Consider the following 20820-nt stretch of genomic DNA (forward strand, 5'->3'; position numbering starts at 1 on the left):
GTTGGGCTGGACAGGAGGCAGGGAGGTCCTGCCCCGAGAGACTCAAATCTGCCACACAAACCTGTAACAGCAAGAAACTCAATGCCACCCACCCCGTCCAGCACAAACCAGTAACCACCACCGCGAGCATCAGACATCCACAACCCTGGAGACCAACGCTCCATCAAATCTAAACACCGCTTATGGAGAGAAGAGGAAAAACCATCAGGTGGCTCCAGATCAACAACCAGGTCTCGCTTTATCCCTTGGCCACTGTTCAGGCAAAGCAGCTTTGAGAAGTTGCCCCAAGCAGGCAGGTGCTTGCCCAGTCCCAGCAGCCCCCAGCACACTGCCTTCCCCTTAAAACTGTGGGGAGAGGCCCCGCAAACGAGGTGGAGCCCTGGCAAGGACTTCTCCCTTTTCTGATGGATGTTTTTCTTATCAGTCTCCAGGAGCCGCAGCACTACAGGTGTTTGCCACTGAGCCAGCTCCAGATAAGCTGAGCCTCCTCCGCTCAGTCTGGCCACATCCACCTCAGGCAGCGCAGCCGCTGAGGGAAACCCAGCCCTGAGCAGTATTTCTCTCCAAACCTGTGGCCGGTAATCCCTAAACACGCTCCTCTGGTGGAAAAATGAGTAAGTGTTGCACACAGAAGGGGTGAGGGTTCAGCCTTCCCACACAGAAAAGGATTCAAGTGTCCATGCGTAGTCCAATACCGTGCCAGGGGACCAAGCTCTGCCCCTTCTACCTGTTTCCTAGACCGATTTCTGACACATCCTGTGACTAAAACACCTTCTTATAATTATTCTTATTTCATGACACTGCCATTAACATCATCCATTAAATATTAAGATATGTGTTTGCACCAAGGACAAACTGTTCAGGGGTTTGTTTTTTTTTATAAATCCCTAAGACTCACATTTTTAAAAAAACCCATGTAAAGTCAAATCCCATCAAAACAGGAAATTGACACAAATTTTAATATTTATATATTTTAAATCAAAACACAATTAAATATAGTATGTTTTAAGTACATGAATACTTGGGCATGAGAGAAATAAGAGGTGGTACATAGTACCAAAAACCTATACACAGCCTTTTATAGACATACAGTGTATCTCTATACAACTGAATATTGCAACATAATAACACTTGCTAGTCAATCAAGATATTCTGAACATTGGAGATGATTTGAGTCCTTTGCAAAGTGATTTTTTTTGCACAAGTTTGAGGAAAAAAGCAATCATAAAACAAAAAACCCAAAATAGAAGTGTCATATACTAAAAATGCAGCAATAACGTAACGGTGAGACACTGAGTACTTTTGATACCCTGCAAAATCAATTCATTGGAAAAAAAAAAATAGAGGTGCTGTGTAACACGGTGTCTTCTTTACTTAAAGGTTTTGCAAGTTGCAGGTGTTGACGATGTCAGGAAGAAGGCCAGAGGTCATTAAAAATCGTTTTTTCTTTGTAAACCAAACATCTGGAATTAGATACTATGTCGGATGGAGGACAACAAGCTATGGAGAATGGCAGCAATTACTTTTTTTCCTTGCTCGTGGGATGAAGAGGAAAGAAAACAGAGCAGGCTGCGGGGTACAATCTCCTCAAAACGTGGGCTGCATTCGGAGCCATGGCTTGGGACGGCGGGTTGCACAACTGCAAGACTGCCTTTCGAGTCTGCTCTGTGTTGGAAGCAGGGCATTTGTGTATGCAGGTGTAAGAGCTCGACAAGGAAGAGTTACACTGTCCAGGCTTCGCTCCTGATCATTCTATGCTGCCTTCAAAGTTAATGTAGTTATGGAGTAAAATACATTTATCTTACAGTTGAATACGCATCTATTTCAAGTAAGGAAAAATAAAACTTAGAACTTTTTAGGTCACTCACTGCCAATGAATTCACTGTTTCAGGTTCACTTCTCCAGTGGCCAATGTTGGGGACACACCCCATGGCCTTTCCAATTATGTGTTTAAAAATTACAAGTAGTAGAACTAGAAACTACAGCAAAACCTTCCCCTCTGTTGTGGCTTGTGTCCCATTCCAGATATTTTGCTTCAAAGTCTTTTTGAGACAGGGTCAAATATTTGTGAAGTTGATCACAGTTTCTCAGTGACACATCCGCAAACTGCATCTTCATCTCCTTAAAAACCATCATTATTGTGAATGCCACATACAACAGGAAAAAGTGTTTCTTCACACTCTACAGTGGAGGTACAGGATTGCTTCTTTTTAGTTCTTCCTTATAAACGAGGGAGATTTCGGCGGTTGGAGTAACAGTGCTTTGTTTTTATTGGCTGTGTTAAAGAATCCACCAAAAGGGAAAGTTCACTCATTCTCGAAGCAGAAAACCAGATATCCTGTTCTGGCATTTCTAAAATCATAGCTGGAAAAGGAAAAACAGGGTTAGAGTTCATTTTACTCTAAAATATACAAGGCAATCGCTCAACAGAAAGACATTTTGTGTTTAAAAATGTTGAAGCCAGGTAAAAAAACAAACCAAAAAACACTAATCCCACAACACACTCAGCCTCCAATTACTGTAACCATACTTGCTTAACCGAATCCAGAGCATCTGCAGCCACTTGATATTTCTAAATACTGTGCTGAGTGACCTTTTCATCCAGCCAGACTGGAATTATATCACTTGCAGCCAAACTACTAAGTGAACTCATTATACAAGTTATTTAAATATAACTGCTCTATTAAAAAGAAAAAAAGAGTCCCATAGTGAAACTATGGATCCATCCATTTGGGTCAAATATCTGGGCTTTGGCACATGTTTACCTTCAATAATTAAAACAGTGCAAGTTAATTTTTAAGAAGTCAGAGGTCTGAAAGCCAGAAGTACCAGATATTAACTTGGTAAACTGCTGTCATCATTATTTCACAAAACCTAACCATTGCATCAGAACTGTTTTGGGTTTTTTTAAGCAGAGAACATACTAACTTGTACAACAAAGTCACTAAACAACAATGCAGAACGCTAAACCACTAGCCTGTGGACAGGGCTACCACATCTTTTTTAAAGTGCGGGCACAGCACTGCATAAATTAGCGCACCCAACAAGACAACTTTCCAGCTGTGACTTTTACTGACACTTCAGGCAAATATACCAGTATTCATTAGCGTGAGACAGCGAGGGCGCGCTCAAATAAGGAACTACGGTATTGACCCTGCAACACAAATCACCCTTTTAACTAATATGGCAACTTGTAAAGACTCAAAATGAACAGAGGCAATTTTAATGCTTGCACAGGAGAACCACCACAAGTGTCTTAAGAAATTCCTACAACATCATACGTAGGCTGAAACACTTCCAACCTTTGTTTCTTCATATCATGCCATGCTAGTTTGAACATTTACCAGCGTGGGTTTCAGATGCACTCGGAAGGCAAGCTAGAGCTCTGCTCCTCCCACAGTCTGGCTTAAGTCAGATAAAGATAGGCAGCCTTTCCACCCCCTCACCTTCGTAACCTTCTCCGAAGGCTGTTCACATTGCGCTTGCTGCATAACGTCATTGACTATCATCTTTGCTATCCTCCAAGCCATCTCTTCTTGAGCCTGCCACCGAAAAAAGATCCCAAAATACAGATAGCTTCAAGTTCTTAAAATAAAAATAGTCCTTTAAGCATAATTCACGCACTCAACCTTGGAGACGCGGTTAACTTTCGCAACTCAGTGACCTGTAGTAAACGTATCCTCCCCTGATGGAAATGCACCCAGTTTCCAAGTCCAGCATTAACTTCAATTATTGTGAGTATTTATGGCTTGATGCAATTTCCAAGAGACAGTGAAGTTTTTAAGACTTATCTATTGGGGACTTGTCCAAGCCCCTCCAAGGGGGGAAAAATGCAGCCTGTAATCCATGTATAGTGGTCACTTCACAGTAAAAAAAAGAATGACAGCACCCCCACTCCTAATTGTAGATACATCTTAAAACACCATAATAAGAAAAACCTTGACTGCAAGCACACAGTTAACCATTATATGAGTTAAACCAGCAAGCACTGGCAAAAATCAAACTAGTTTCACACATGCATGCAATCAAATTATATTTAGCCCACAGAGTCTGACAGTTCTTATTGGTGCATCAGAAAGACAAGTCACAAGAACAACATAAAAGAGGACACACCTCATCTGTGTTTCCTTGAACCCATTTCTTCATTGCTTGTGAAAACATGGACCCTAGTTGAGATAAAAAACAAGAAGTAAGGTGTATTAGCAAACGCTGTGGCACATCTCTACAAAAGCCAATTCCTTTCATCCTTCTGAAGGGTTTGCACTGCTGGTGTTAGAGAACACAGAAGAGTGGCATGAAAGACAAGGGATTACGTGGAGCCATGGTTCATTAGACACCGAGCCCAAACCATTCCTCTTCACCAGAGCTGAAAAGCAGCATTAACAACAGATCCCAAACTGGGTGGGAAGCATGTGGAGAGCTGAAGTTCTTTTTCATCCTGAGACCAAATCTTTGAAGGTTTGATCATCAGCTCAGCTGCTAGCGACTTTCATCCCTGCCAGGTTCCATCAACAGCTCCAACTCCCACAGGCTGCTCATACTCCCAGCAGTCCAGCTGGACCAGAAAAGCAGAATTTGGATAGGAAAGTGGGCCAGAGATGGGTTCTCCCTCAGTACAGGACGACCCCTTAAGCATCTCTACTTGGCTTAAAGCAGACCTGGAAAGAGGCAAGAATCTTGCTTATCTTGACTGCAGTAAAGAGAGCAGTTCTGTAGATGTTTACAAAAATGGAGAGAAAGAGAAGAGCAAACCTTTTGATTTTTTAACATCAGGCTCTGGTTCAGATTCTCTGATAAACTGTCCCAGGTCACTGACTCGTCCAAATGTCATCTTCCTGAAGAGAGGAGGAGTAACAAAACCACACAGGTTAACAAGAGAACTTTGGCATTATGGAAAGCTACCAGTCAGGAAAACAGAAAAGCCACCACAATAAAGGCTCTAGTGTCAGAAGACTAGCATTTTACCAATTACCACTTCTTCCACCTAAAATTGACACATTGGGAAAAATCTCCTGCTCTTCTCACGTGGCTGAATTCCAAGTGTATCTCAAAAATTTTTCTAGAAACTAGAAGCAGGCAAATGCTTCAATGACTCAATCATGTAGTATCAATAGGCAGTGCTAGCAAGTGCTCTACACTATCATAAAAACATGTCATTAGGGAGAAAACAGTTTACAGTACCTAAAAGGACAGAAGACTGGTACGCAACAGAAAAGCAAGGTAGCTATAGAAACAAAGAATTTCTGTATGAGATCCACAGAGCAGAAGAGCTTTATAACAAAGAGCAATTTAAGAAACAGAAGAACAGCTGTGCAATCTGCTAAAGAAATTAAGTATAAGCCCTTCTCTGCCATGGGGGTATGGGGAAATCAAAGTTGCACATTACAGTATCAAAGGCATCTGAGCTTATTCTTTTCTGTCCCAACCCCAGTAGGAACTACCTAGCTGTATTTTGGAGTCAAAGAGGAATAATAACTAGGAGAAAGAGAAAAACCAATCGGAAATCTTTTTCTGGCTGCCATTCCGGTCACAGAAACATTCGCTATGACATTGGTGTTAAATCACACTATTGAAATAAATTTATTTTCAAATATTAAGACATGTACTAAGATTGCAACATCTTGCATTTATGCGTACTCTCCATGCAGGAGGACACAGCAAAAATGAAACAGAGGTGAAACACGTAACCAGAAAGAATGAGATACACTGAATGAACCTTACCCTGCATATGTTCGTTGATATAAAGATTCTGGATCCAGACTTGCAGCATCTACAATTATTGCTTCATCAAAATTTTTCAGGATTTTAACATTAGCCTTTTTGACATTGGACTACAAATAAAAATTCTAAGTATTAGTGCCCAATGCAGAAAACTAATAGCTTCTTAACAAAACTGCAATTTTAGTGCTTTTACACTTAGATAAAACTCCATAAAGTCTCTAAGCAAGCATAAAAGAATTAGAGAGCATCTACAGAGTGATGAATTCCTAACTCAGTATGACATTGTTTTGAAACAGAAGATGGTAAAAGTTTATGAACAGAGCCAAAGACACAATGTGCGGGTCAGCATACACATGTGTAAGGACTGCTAGCTAAGCATTATCAACTGAACAGATCTGTGTGCACATGCAAATTATTTGTTTGTGACTACATAACACTGAACTACCTCAAAAACCGCAGCAGCTTCACTCATTCCTCTCATGCACTTGGTAAGCAATTCTCAAACACGCTACGCTTCCCCCATACACAGAGAACAAACATTTATCTTTTGGCCTGTAGTATTTATATAAGATTATGAAAAAAGCCAAGGGAACATTAGAGCAACAGGAAGGAGAGCACAAATGCACAGCAATCTATTAGCACCTTAACACAGAACAGTAACATTTACGGCAGCTGCCTTGCAAGCTCCTTTCCTGCTGCTCTGCATAAGTGCTGTTCTTTATGCAAAAATATGCAGAGACCAAGAGATTCTCCTATTCAGATAAGTAGGAATGCACGCCACAAAATGTAGCACTTCATTTCCTAAATTGTCCAAGCAAGCCAATTACCAGCAGTTTCTCCTGCTCAGACTATCAACCAGCAGGATATTTCAAGAACAGAGATTCTGCCTCCCCACTTTGCAACTAGGGGGGGAATACTCCCCCCTTGCAAATTATGTTTAAAAATATTACAAGCAGGTAGTACAGCTTCCAAGCTGCTTGAAACACAGTACATCAATAATGTTGGTCTAGATACTGGATTTAAAACCCATGGTAGCACTGCAGCATTCAACAAAAGCAATTCAGCAGAAGCAGTTCTCGCTTAGCTCTTCCGCTCTCAGCTGGGCTTGCAGTTTGCAAGCTGACCTGGTTACAGATAAGCTAGAATCTGCTTATCCTCTCTTTTTTCATATCTGAATTCAGCAAAGCTAGAATTTTTGGAACTGACAACTCTTGGTTAAAAACACATCTCTGACGTTATTGGGATAGATTCAGAATGTAATGAGCTCAACTGCCCGTTTCTGAGGCTGGGCCCACACGGGAACACAGCTATCGGAAAGCGGCACCAAGAAAGGCAATAAAAAAGAAAGATGCTGGCCCGCAACCAGGGCACTGAGCAAAGCAAATACACAGCGGACACTTCCCAATGACTTTGGAAGGGTAACAGAGCCGAAGGAGCCCAGTCACATTCTCATTTCTACACAGTACAGTGAAGAAGCAGCCACGTAGCTCTAATTGTGCTTCACAAATTCTTAGAATGCCTTACCCAGCAACGGACTTTTTTTATGCCCAGCTTTACAAACTATATACATGCAAACAAAATTCAGGTATCACCCCCAGCTCAGAGCATCTTGGTGGTAATACAGTAAAGTGCCAGAGCTCTCTTTTGGAAAGGTCAGGAGGTTGGCCATTTTCTGTTGGACCAGCATGGCTAGCCAGCTTGAGGACAACAGTAGGGAAAAGTCTGTCAAGACAAACTGGTGACCACCACCTGGTCAGATGTTAATTGCCATGGCTCTATGTTGGAGTGGATAGGTGCCTTAAACCCTAGAATTGAGTGGACTCTTCAGGATAGAAGATTGGCACTTTAATAGAACTGAGCACACAAAACTTGCATATTTATATTTAAATTCTATAGCATATTCACAAGTGTCAATTTTTGCCTAAATTTATAATCATGGTATTGATAAAAAGAAGTTTTTTCTAATAAAAAGCATTCTTAATTGTTATGGCACTATTAAAACAGTCTTCTGTGAATATAAACAGCTTAATAAAAACGTAACTTCCGTGCAAAGAACTAAAAGCAGTAACAAGGCCTTGGGTACAACAAATACAATAGATATCCTTCCATGCCAATACGGTTTGTTTGAACTCAGCGGCAGGCAGACTAAACACGTTATAATATAACACAGGCTTTAATGTTAAAGTGGAATGGGAAGCTTCAAATTACAAGATGTTTCCTTACAGCGTATGATCTTTGATATTGATACAGAAAAGTGATCGCAGCATTTCCTATAACAGAACCAAACCAAGAAACTCATACCTGGGAGGCAGAGCCATCCGGGCCCCCTATAGAATCACCATCGGGAGAGCTACCGGGGCCATGAACACTCAGTGCAATATTCCCTCCTGGAAATTCATCTCCTCGTACTGAATGGATGAGATCGTTCAAGTATTTGTAGTAAAGGTTGCTGGACAAGAAACCAGGTAAAAAAACCTGAAAGAGAGAAGAAGGAGTTCTCTTTAATCAAGGCTGGTCTGCACAATCACTGTAGACCGTTTGTAGAACAGAAGGGACACACAAACATCTCAGTCCTTATGTAGATGGTACACAACTGAAAGTGTCCACACATGGAATTATTCCGGATTAGCAGCTGCATTGCTTTGAATCTGAATCCTACTGCAAAATGAACAAAAATAACTGTGTATTAACCAAATCCTCCAGTAGTTCAGTTTGGCTTTTTTCTTTCCCTCTAGAGAAGACTGACAACCCAATAGGCTTACACCTATTTTGCTATGCCGGTCAAAAATCATCTGCAGCTCCAGAATCAAATCATTAACCTCTAGTATCCAGGTATCCCAGAGATAACACTATTTGCCACACCACTGGTGTTAGACTTGCAAACAACTGCTACTAGGAAGAAGGAAAATTTTCTAAAGATGTATAATGAGCTGTTGACAGCAATTCAGGCGAGACAAAATCCTGTTACTTCCATTAAAATGCAATAATCACCCAGGACAAGCGTTTCACAGAGAATTAACAGAAGCCAGTGGGTGGTATCTTTTCAAACCAGGCTGGGGAAAAGTCTAGCAAATTTTGCTAAAGCTGTTCTATTACCCAGGCAGACAGGAAGTCAGTAAAAGAACAGGACAAATCAGAGATGCTGAAGGGGACACCTGACACGCTGCAGAACCTCCACAGCATCTTTACTAATTGTGAAAACCATTCTGAAGAAGGTATCTCACCGTCTCCATGGTAGTCCACGCCTGCCGTAAGGGAGTAGTGAAACAGTTAGGGAGAGGACCGCCTTCCCTGCAGATGTTGGATTCAATCTCTAACCTCACCGAGTCATCAAACCCAAGAGGATGCGTGGCTTGAAGGGAGAAGTACCTGCAGCACCGGACAGGGGAAGAAGACAACACAAAAGGATTTGCAAAACTTTGCAGGTGGTCAGCACCCACCCTCTCCACCGAAGACCACTCATCATGCTGCAGCCACTAGATGGGGTTGGCTTCAAAAATGTACATACAACTGATCCTCACTAGCTTCAGGGGAAGAAAATCCCCAATTCACAGAAACATGTTTGACAAAGCTTTGCCCTGAAAATACAGATAAAAGAAACAGAGCATCATGTAACTACCGATGAGCGGAATCTTACACACACAGTTTTGTAGCAGGGAAGCAGGATCGAAGCAGGAAACACCCAGAACGCTGAGGCAGCATTGGCTCTAGTAATCGCATCATTGAAAACCTAGTTTATGGATGGAGTGGGGGGATGACTGATGAAAGTCAGAGTGAATTGTTTGCTGCTTCTCCAATTGTTATTTCCTGCTAGGGTAATAACTCAACAAGCTTGTGGCAATGAGTCTCACACTTAAGCTTAAGAACAAACTTTTTCTGGAAGAAGTTTTGATGTCTGTCTGTCTTCCAGTTGCATTACTGCTAAGGTGAAGCATAAAATAAACAAAAAAAGTTACACTACTGAGAGTGAGAGGAAAGTTTGATATTAAAAGGGATCTAGTTGCTTCCTTAAAAAAGGAAAATATTTTGAAATACTAAGAACAAGCACTATTCAGCTTTTACCATGTGTGATAACAGGTCCTACAGCCTACTTTAAATGGATAACAGTATCTGAACCTTAAGGTTTTTCTAGAGTGATGTATCTGCTATTAGGTTTACATCCTTTAAATTTTCAAATGGTAATGAATCAGCTTTGATATCTCACAACCAAACATCAATTCAAGCAATCAAGTCCTGAAAATTCTGAATTGTGTTTAAGAATGGAGTCCTTATAAGGATTTTCTCCTCATGTATAAAGAAAAATTTTAAAAGTTCTTGTGCGCACACACATCGAAGGCCACCTTACTAAACTGCATTTCAGCCTAACAGTGCAAGACTGTATAGTTATGGTTTGAAAATGAAAATTTCCATTTGCACAGTGCAACACAAAACTACAAGCACAAAATTAACAGTTTCAGAAACAAATAATTGTTGAACTCCCTCACTTGTCATATAAAATCATGGCATCATTCTGTGCTTCTTGCCCATCATACTGGCCTTTTTTGGCAGCAAGCTGTGACTGGAAGTTATCTGCTGCCAGCCAGAACTGCAATACGTTAACTGCATCTTCCTTCTCCATGTACTAGAAGGGAAATTAAAAAAAGAGGAGAAATTAAAGGAGTTTTAGCAAGAAACTTTTAGTAAGCATAGACAAACCTGCTCCTTCCCATTTAAAACAAGAAACAGTCCATAAATTAATGATGCAAAATTGTCACCAGGGCATATAAATATTCTGATCTTTCAGATATAGTGTGGCAGACAGATTTAGTTTGTTAAAAAAAAAAGAACACACCAAACTTGTGACATTTCTTTTCTGTACTGATTTTGCATTTAGTTTCCAAACAACTATTTGTATCACACTAAAGACAGAGGAAACGCTATCTTCATGCTGTGCCTAGCTTACATTGAACTCCACATATTGTCTCGGCTTCCCAGCTCACTGTTTCAAACTACACTGGCTTGTCACACTATCAGGACAAGTATTTTACTACTAACAGATGATCATCTAAATGTATACGACCCAGCAACTCTAAAATCATACCTTTAATCTACCACATTCCAATCTGCTATCCTCTCTACATAAAGCTAGTGAATTTTTTGTTATCTGTAAGAATGCTTAAGGCTTTCAAAGTCACTACTTCCTTTGGCAAGATTAAGATGACTATGTCAAAGCTTCTACAAAGCAGAGAGACACTGAGAAGCACTCACTCACTGAACAAGATAGGTACGAATACTCATTCTACAATACGGTGTACAGATTTGAAAATTTGAAATAGTTCTATATATGGGCAAGAAAGTGTTTAATACATTATCTCCCAGAAAAAGATACACACCTTTTTTTATTATATTTGAGGTGTCTATTAAAGCCATCAGGGGATGAACAGTTTTTTTTCCATTTGATAGAAAGGAATAAAAAAAAGTAAACCCAAAACCTAACACTCACCTCAGAGAAATAGAACAAGGCTGATTCACAGAAAAGTATGTCAGCCAGATAAACAGTCCCACTAGTCAGCACCTCAATCTGGTATTTACAGAAATGATGACTTCGCAAAAATTCACTAAAGTGCCTGCACACAGATAGAATAACAATTAGTTTTTAAGGGTCAACAATATTCAAGGCACCTTATGAACCAATTAGCCCTTGCCCCAGAAGTCTTATACTTTTAGTCAGATAAAAGCAAAACAATCAAGAAAGGGTGAAAGTTTGCAAATGACAAGAAAGATACAAAGAATGCACTAACAGCATGCACATACAACTTCTGAAAGTGATCACAAGCACAGAGTTGGAGGAAGAGATCTAAGCAGTTTCAAATATAGCAGACTGCACAAAAAAGTGATTATACGGTTATACCTCCATAAACATTTTTAACAGAACCACCTTTTGCAAAAGGACAATAGACACAAGAAGCCAAACCATTCAATCAACTTACTCTTGTTCCATTGCATTAAACACTATTGACTGTGCTGTAACAAAACAGTTAGGATCCACTTGTCCATCTTCCCCACAAATCTTTGCTGCAAAGAAAGACCAGGTTAATTTTAACAGGCATTTGGCCGACTGAGCTGAAAGACATGAGTGATGACTAGTTAATGAAAAACTGCAGTTCAAATCCACTAGAATCAGCTGGTTCTGACTGTGCAAAAAGAGCTTTTAAAGTACTGCAGATAGCTGAATATTACAGCTAAAAATATTTGATTGAGACTCAAATCTGGATTCCCTCCACAACCACCAGGAATTCTTTCACTAATTTAAGCAAAGTCTCTGAAAGTTCTTCTGGGGATACGGCACAGCACTATTGAAAGGTCAGCTCCACTGATAGTTGTAAAAAGATAGCAGATCACATTACAAGTGACTTTTAAATTCATAAAAGTAAGAAGAAATATGAGTGCATGTGGTATTAAAGATACATTTTTATGGGGAAGGAGGAAGCTCTGAAATGAGTAGGCAGTATACATTCTTACCAACTATGTCATTTCTCATTGCTTCTGTAATAGGTATTGGTTTAGCAGCATCTGGAGAAATATATTTGGTAAAAGTACTAACTGCATCCCGTTCTATACCTACAAGGAAGAAATACAGAATCAAACTTTGAATTCCTCGGCATAGGTCTAAAACAAGGAGTGAATAACAAATGTCTGCTCCTCAGAAAAGCAAGTATCTAATTATCAGCGATAAGTTTCCTTCCCGTGAAGCTTTCAGTCCACTACTCGATACTTTGCTACTGACAAGCTACAGTGACTGCGTTCTTTCCAGCCAGGTTGCAATAAGCCCAGCATGGACTGACTAGTGAGATCGAATGAAGCAATGTAGCTCTGAATTCCCTGCCACCAGACCAGACAGCACCCTCTTCCTCAGCTGCACACCTCTGACCCAGAAGTAACGCCTTTCTGGCAAGAACTGCAGTGAAGTTCCCAATTTCTAGCTGTCATCATAGAGAATATAAACCACTTGTAAAGGAATTCAAAAAAAAAAAAAGAAATCTTAAAATGGGATGCCTCGGAACAAGATGTACGCTTTACATGTCATCTTTTGAGAGCTGGGACACCGCTTTGCAAGACAGAAAAAAAAAAAACCCACACTATATTCCAGACTTTTCAGATTTCTCAAAAAGGACCCAGTACTTTCAAATTCTTTTCAGATGTCAGAAAGCAGAGGTGCTTTCATGCCTGAAGTATCATTGTGTTTAAGCTACTTTGGGGCTGAGGTTATGTATTGCGGAGGTACACGATAAATAACTCTGAGGCAGACAAACAGCAAGAGAAAGGGATGCAACACAAGGAAACAGTTGGGCAAACAAAAGGAAGCAATACGAAGAAAGGAGTGTTTCCTTTTTGTCTGTAGACTTGCACAAACGAGAGAGGACTGAGCAGATGCAAAGTAGAGAAACAGGTTACTGTGCATGTACCTTACTACCAAAAGTAAATATTTTAATTTCATCCTTACTTCCAGTAGCCTCTGAAGAGATGGAATCCAAATGAGAACATATCAGTTACAAGGGGAGGAACTCTATCAAATAAATCCAAGAAAAAAAAACCCAAAGTACGTTCCACACAAAAATCTATCTCTACAAGTCTCTTGTAACCATCACTTACGTCAATTTACATGATACAGGATATTTACCTTCTGTGGAAACTTAATTATCAATTCTCAGCCCCATCATTCAAATTTTCTGCAATTCTTTTAAGTTGGGATGGGTGAGGGAAGAACGCGACATTGCAATGTTCATCTTCATCTCTTAAGATTACACATGTAAGAACAGAAGTAACCTAAGCTTATTAGAGTACATAACGGAGTCTCTTCAGCAGCATATTTATTTTCAAACCACCAGACAGTCAAACAATGCATAGCTCAAACTGACTGTTAGCTTATAGAGTTAACATTACTGCGACACAAAATTATTTTCTTCTTCACAACATCACATCGTACTTAGAACACGCAAGAACCGATGCAGCTCACCACACAAAGCAAGCCGCAGCTAGCATGCTGCCCATCTCCTCGCCTTTTTAAAGAAAGGGAACACACAGCACTTACTTTTCATGAGTTTTCCTGACAAGTCTTTTAGTGCAGAGGAGGGGCTGTTTCTATTTGATACGGTAAGCATGGAAGATTCTTGCTGATCAGCTGGAACAGAATGGGTCCCTGCCTCAGATTTTCTTAGACAAAGAACACTGGTATTATCACCCTCCTGAGCAGAGAGCACGTGATTCTGGCTGCTGTTAGTTCTGTCGTTCTTGTCCGAAGCCACTGGCTTGGTCCTGAGCAGACGGACCGTGCTAGAATCCTCCAGTCTCTCCTCAAGCAATCCAGTTGGAGAAGATGACGCAATGTCCTGCTGTTTCGAGGGTGACACTGGCTCTGCCAAGGAACTCTGCTTAACTGTGTTCAGGCTATGTGCTCTTATACGGGACCATGTTGTGGAGTGAAAGCTTTCAGCCTCTAACCAAAACTTAACCAAGTGTTCCATTCTGCGTAGTTCCATAAACTGGATAAAATAAGGGAGGGCTACATTGTCCTGCAGAACTTGTTCAAGGGTCTTTGAAAGGCTTGATTTGGTCTCTTGAGCCTGATAATTCAGACACGATCTGCCTAAAGAAAAATATAAAGAGAATGACTCCATACTGTACTACAGACGTGGGCATTCGATACAAAAATGTCCAGCAATGCAACTGGTGAAGAGATGATTCCAACATAATGGTCGTACACAAAGTAAAGGAACCTCTTTTAACAAACAAATGTACTGTCCCCATCCAAAACCCTTCTAGGTAACACAGATGCTATTGGAACAGTAATCAAATTTTTTAATTACCTCAACTACTTGCCTGAAAACCAAAGGACGGTGAGCACACCAGTAATATAGACAGAATAAAAAGAAATGTTGACATTATTACAGAGCTGATGAGGCCTTACCTAAGTCTCCAAAATGAGCAGCTTCCATGTGACTTGGCTGCTTCTTAAGGGCAGCTGTCCGACTGCTAGAAAAAGAGTCCATGTTGGCAGAGATGGCATTAATTGCCACATGGCTTGGTCCTGCAGCCTCCAGCAAGGCATGATTTCTAGTGCTTCTTTGAGGGGAATGTACTGGTATTGGAGCTGGAATCAAGACAGGAATGATTAAAAGACAAGGATCCCAAGATCTCTCCTAAGCAGTACCCAATGCTAAGCACCCCAAGATATGCCAGAGAGTTTGCAAGGGTCAATCTTATTAAAAACCTCATTGTACCACTGTGTGTCATCTTTGAACACAGGTTTGATAAGTGTAAAGACCACGGAAGTAAACAAGTTTTATTACAGCAAGAATAAACTCAGTTCCAATAGATCAGTGGTACCCACCCACCTGTATTTTCCTTATTCGGTAGCTGATCAAAAGACACCAAGTCGGAGTTTACATATGAAATATTATTCCTGAGTCTTCCTGTTTCCTTGATAACCGCTATCATAACAGCTTAATACTTTGTCAACAATTTAGTTTAGTTGTAATACTCCTGCCAATCCCTTTCCATAACTTTTTGAAGGCTAAAATGTGTTACAAAATCCTGAACTACAAAGCTATCTGTGAGTTTTAACAAGAATATTTTTCACAAATATTTTCTTGGTCTGTGTTTGATTTTAAGAGGAAAAAGCAATAAGGAAATATCTCTGATGAAACCCAGGTTATAAGCCTTAACCTCCTCTAGCTGTTTTAGAACACAGCTGGCTATTTGAGCCCAAAGAGAACAAAGAAGAACTTCCTCACACAAAACTCTGCCAGTGAAAAAGCATCAACTAACTGTTAATCGATGACAAAGCTGAAAAAAACAAAACACGCTCATGGCAGTTTCAAATGCTCTCGGGAAATCGCATTTGATTAGGATGTCACACAAGGACATCTTACACCTCTGACTCAAAAATAACGCGAGTCAGATGACACATTACCTCAGCACACTATTTCCTAACGATATGCTTCATCAAGGTGTCAAGCAACTTGCTTTTGATGACTTTCATACTGCATAACTTTACTTTTATTCACAATTTTATGACACATGATGACAGAAGTTGACAATTTCACGCTCACATGTCACGGTAACAGATACCTTAGGAGCAATGGTACAGGAGAGTTAAAATGTTTAAGTTATTGCAAAGTGTTTCTCCAGTTGCAGTGATTGGTACCAAGACACTGATTGATGCCTCTTACAAAGCCTTTGGCATTTAATATCAGCAATAATGGAGAAAACGCATTTTTTTCCAAGGCCAATGGATGGCAACCAGTTGCTTGGCTGGTGACAGTAACTGGGGAAAACTTGGTGGAGGCTACTTGCATAGAACCAGAGCCACACTCCTTGTAACAGTTTAGGCATTTGTGAATTAGATTCAAATTTAATTTTATATTGTGAACATTTGAGGAAAAATTGTTCTACTTAATCTAAGGATCAAACACCTATTCCAAAACCTCGAGACAGCACTACATCGCTAACTGAACATCACACAGACTGCGGAGTAGCAGCTTGCCAAACTGGAAAGACGCTCTCTGTTTGCACCAGCTCACTACACAGTAACTTTTCAAATTCATTTTTATTTACAGGATCGCCATACTGTAGCCTGCTCCTGGTAAACTCTTTCAGCTCGTCATCGGAAGTGGAAGCTGCACTGAAATCATGGGGTGTGCTATTAAATGGATACAACTTACTGTTTCCTATATTTGATTTGAAAGACAGACCACCAAGGTGAAAAAAGCCTTTAATTTTCTCTTGATATCCAGGTAACACATTAACAAGTACAGAAACAGGATTTTGTCTGAGGATATAAAAGTAACAGATCAGATTCACACAGATTACCTCATCTCCTTTTAGTATTGCAATAAAAACTGACAGTATAAATAATCTTGTTTTCCCATGGTTTATAAACTTCCTTCCCATCAAGATTTTTTTTTTCCTAACAGATTTAGCAGCAAGATTTCTGTACCACATGGAGCAGCATTAGAATAGCTATTCATTCTGACCAATATTCAGATCTTCAGTCTCACAAGCCACATCAGTCAAAGTTAAATCAGACGCTGGCAGCTTAACTGTGTCTAATTTGCAAAAGAGGCTGCATTTTCAAAACTGCAAAGTACCCCACCTGTAAGTAAGAAACTCCAGAAGTAATTTGTTGTACATAAGGAATAACCACTATTTGCAAGGTGACTGAATTGCATGATCACTTTGAATTAAAGCTCCTGTTTGACATAATTTAATAACCTTCTGTACTTACAGATTCAGCAAGATGACTAGGAAAGATTAGTTACTATAAATACTCAGAAACAGAATTAAGTTTTAGGTTTGTTTTGGTTTTAATGCACAAGTCACATCTGCACTCAGTCATAAGGCAATTATCCCACTGGTTAAAATAAAAGTGGCAGATGATTTTAGATATCTGAATTTATAGACAAAATAAATTTTGATCTTACTTTTAATTGCTTTCACATCTGTGGTCTTTTCTTGTTCTTTGCTTTTCACTGTAAAATACAAAGGAAAACATTAATGCTACTTTGCGTGACTAATGGCATTTAGCAGAGAATGGAGATAAAATTCCCAACTTCAGCAAGTATCAGAGGCAGATGTAAACTACCATTTTGTTAAAATTGATATCTCTTATTTAAATCTGCACATCTGGTAACTAACAGAGGCTTTTAAGGCTTCTGTGTTGGTTTACTTTCAAAAGCAAAACCTTATCATTTGTGAATTAAGTTTAATGAAATACAGTATATTAAAACTAATACTGAGAAAACGCTTGCTCTCTACATGATCAAAGAAAGGCTACATTCAAGGTTACCTTAACAAACAGCAATAACTGGAAAGAATGGGACAGATGTGGTTTACGTGTAGGGCACTGGCAGATGCTCTCTATGAAGCAGAAATCAAACATCTAAAACCAAATCTCCCTCGTATTACAGGAAGAGCAGTGCAACACACACAGCCAAAGAGATGTACATGGAACCAGCTCCATGAAGCCAGTGCCAGCCCATGACTCCTCAGTCACAATGGATACCAGACAATTGTTCTGGAAACACACTGCAAATCGTAATAATATTGCTCAACTAGCATCAAACCCATGGCAAGCAACTGATGGGAAGATAATAGTTTTAAAAAGTTGTGATGGAAAAGTGATTTATTCCCCCCCCCCAGTTATTTTTTAAAGGAAGCAAATGAGGAGATCTGTTTAAAACAAAAATAAAGAAACTGAAGCAGTACATAAACAGGATGACACGAGAAACAAATTAAGTGGTGATTATTGAAGAGCATCATCTACTAGCAAAACCTTCTCTGGCTGCTCCAGGCTGGGATTATTACTACAAATAGGCCATCTCTGAACACCGATCGTGGACTCCTTCCAACCACAACCACAAATCATAACCCAGCATAATCAAACATTTACATCACAAAACACGAGCAGATAAAAAAACCCAACCACCTTCCTATTCCGACCAAAGTATTTTAAATATTTTAAAGGGAAACTTCAGGCCCTGGTGACATCACGGTCCTGCACGGTGGGGGCCGCAGCGCTGCCAGCCCTCCTGGGGTCTGCAAATCCGCAACTCGGCGCTTACCCTTCAAGCTTGCAGCTAGCACATTCTCTCTCTGATAACAGAGGTTTAAGCCTCCGTTAAAAGAGCTGGATTCTTTTAAAACTGAACTCTTGCAGCCAGATGCAGCTGTGAAGAGTGCGAATAACCGGCTTTTACGTAACTGGGGGCGTGCTGACACGCAGGAGAAAAAGCACTGAAAAAAATCTGCATGTCTGAAGTAATGCTGAGGTACAGTGGGAACGAAGCAACCTCTATTATAAGCCTTTATCTTTCCAAACTTATTCCAATAGTTGATTCATCAAAACGATTCCTTTCAACAGGAGAGTCCTCCATAAGCCTATTTTCAGTTTAAATACATCTGTTTCTTCTTACAAACTCCTTGGTTCCTCTTTAATTACCTACTCATTACTGGTAACACAACCCCCTGGTTCATGTTCCTAACCTCTTTATACACGAGCTTCTTTCATCCATCAGCTTCAAGAAGAACAAAATGAAGTAGTTAACATCAGAGGACAAAAGAAAACTCCTACGCGTGACAAAAAACAAATTTTAGAGAGTGAAGTTTCACTGAAGGAATTTACTTTCACTTTCCTCAAAAAAAGGGATGTCACTTGGTGTCTGTGTGAAGCCAGAGACTCAACTGCGGTACATGATGATCGAGGACTAAGAGTTTGTGAGAATTTCCAGTAGCAAACCCCATTCACAAAGTAGTAACACATCAAACCGAATCAAGCTGGCCACATGACGTTTGAGAATTTTAATTCACATCTTGAAATACAGAAGAATGAACAAACCTAAACTGTTCATGCACGCACATGTACAAAAAACAATATAAAACTTCAGAGGTCAGCCAGCCAGTAGGACTGTGTACCTTATTTCCACGATATCCCTGGTGAATGAGCATGCAGTCTGGCTGTTTCATTGATAACAATTTCATAATTTGCCCTCAAGCGCCCGACTGATGGCTCAATTATTACAGTTTAATTTCTCAACCTATTATCTACCTTCTGTCTTCCAGGCCTTTATTTTAAGGCCCATGCTAAAAAAAGTTTTCACTATTGTTTTTGATTTTTCTGCATGTTAGTAGTTTTATGATCCTTGCTATGATGTAACTTTAAAAAATTGTTTTCATTTTTACCCAATGCAATATCCTCTTAAACAACAATAGCTGAACCTGAGAACACTGATGCTTTTATATGGTTTTGGACTGCACGTGTCTATTCTACAGTTTTATCATAAGCCTCAATTTGTTGCTTTTCTCTCAGCTGTAGTTTAATATCTTCTCTAAAAGTCAGTATCGAAAATGGAGATTATACAAAACAATATTATTTTATGTACAATCCAGATGAAAGCTTACTTCTCTCCTCTCCTTAACAGCATCTCTCTTGGGTTCTGACTGTGCTTCTCTGACCAAAGATCTTTTAATCAAAATAACACAAACAGATACTCAATTAGACATTTCACTACTTTCTCACTGAGAAAGTTTTCGCCAAAGCTTACATTGTTCCTATGATTACACATCAGGATGGAACATCAGCTCCACAATTCTCTTCATCAACAAAGTAGCAGAAGCTATTTTTGAAGAGTTTATAACCACTATGAAAGTTTTGTTCTGCAGCTTGACATTAGTATGTAAACACCCCAAAAAGGATTATGGCACTTGCAAAGCCCTCAGCAGACTTCAAGAGTCTTCAGAACTACTAATATGAACAGAAGTTTACATTAATTTATTCCAGGACTACTGCATTAACCTCCACAAAGACTGAAATTTTCGATGCTGCTACTTTGGCTCAGCAAGCTTATAACAGGATGTGCCAGTCGGGAGCAAAAAACATTATCTCAGATAATACGTTCTTTTCTCCTAACTTACAGTCTTGCCTCCCAAGATGTACATTTTGGGCTTTAGTAACTGAGAAATGCTTTAGGAGAGCGTTGTATCAGCCACTGCTGGAAGAGCAACGGTCATATTGCTTGAACTACAGCATTACGAGATAACAGAACTACTTTCCCAAGAGGCCCTTCCTAAAAGGTGCTACTTTCAACAAAAACCACTCAAACCACACATCGTGCAGATTGAAAGCGCGCTACACCACATTTCATCACAAGTGCCTTCAAAACATGTCCCTCTCAAAGAACATTTAAACTACATCCATTTATGCTATAGGAATAGCATAAATATTTCAGGAGTCCTAAATTTCAAATCTTAGCTTGTGCTCCATAACATCAACAAACATATTATAAAATAAATTATCAATGACTCCTTTGGTTTTTATGAAGATATCAGTGCGATAAGGTCCCTTCTTCAATTACGGTTTTTAGCCACTGCTGTAATATACCCAGCCTATTATATTTTTACAAAACCATGTATATCAGCATTGTGAAAAAATATTCTATAAACAGTAAAGAGGGTCAAAAATTGCATGAGACGTTTTATAGCAGTCCACCTAACTGCACAAGTCGCCTGTTTCAGACCTGCGAAGCTATATCCCTCCCGTACAGCAGGGTGGAAAGCCCCGGG

At 39.8% G+C, this 20820-nt stretch overlaps 1 protein-coding gene across 1 annotated transcript; it reads right to left on the reverse strand.

Moving 5' to 3' along the window:
* Positions 1-1917: 1917 nt before the first annotated feature.
* On the reverse strand, positions 1918-17229 carry AKAP10 (A kinase (PRKA) anchor protein 10). The gene is made up of 14 exons (XM_009695287.1): positions 17184-17229; positions 14669-14851; positions 13793-14347; positions 12223-12321; positions 11691-11775; positions 11204-11327; positions 10206-10342; positions 8946-9090; positions 8023-8196; positions 5722-5831; positions 4753-4835; positions 4114-4166; positions 3447-3542; positions 1918-2364 (listed from the first exon to the last, which is right to left on the reverse strand). The coding sequence occupies exons 2-14, from the start codon at positions 14748-14750 to the stop codon at positions 2359-2361; spliced, it is 1749 nt and encodes a 582-aa protein (XP_009693589.1). The 5' UTR covers positions 14751-14851; positions 17184-17229; the 3' UTR covers positions 1918-2358.
* Positions 17230-20820: the final 3591 nt, after the last annotated feature.

The sequence above is a fragment of the Cariama cristata genome, unplaced genomic scaffold (assembly GCF_000690535.1).
Source record: "Cariama cristata isolate BGI_N322 unplaced genomic scaffold, ASM69053v1 scaffold27482, whole genome shotgun sequence".
NCBI lineage: Eukaryota > Metazoa > Chordata > Aves > Cariamiformes > Cariamidae > Cariama > Cariama cristata.

Excerpts from the sequence above, each read along its gene's own strand:
- AKAP10 (XM_009695287.1), bottom strand. The coding sequence starts at position 14,750 with ATGGACTCTTTTTCTAGCAGTCGGACAGCTGCCCTTAAGAAGCAGCCA. Across the intron at positions 5,832-8,022 it reads CGGATGGCTCTGCCTCCCAG|TCCAATGTCAAAAAGGCTAA; the intron begins GTATGAGTTTCT and ends TTTTATTTGTAG. Across the intron at positions 3,543-4,113 it reads TTCAAGGAAACACAGATGAG|GCTCAAGAAGAGATGGCTTG; the intron begins GTGTGTCCTCTT and ends TTTCGGTGGCAG.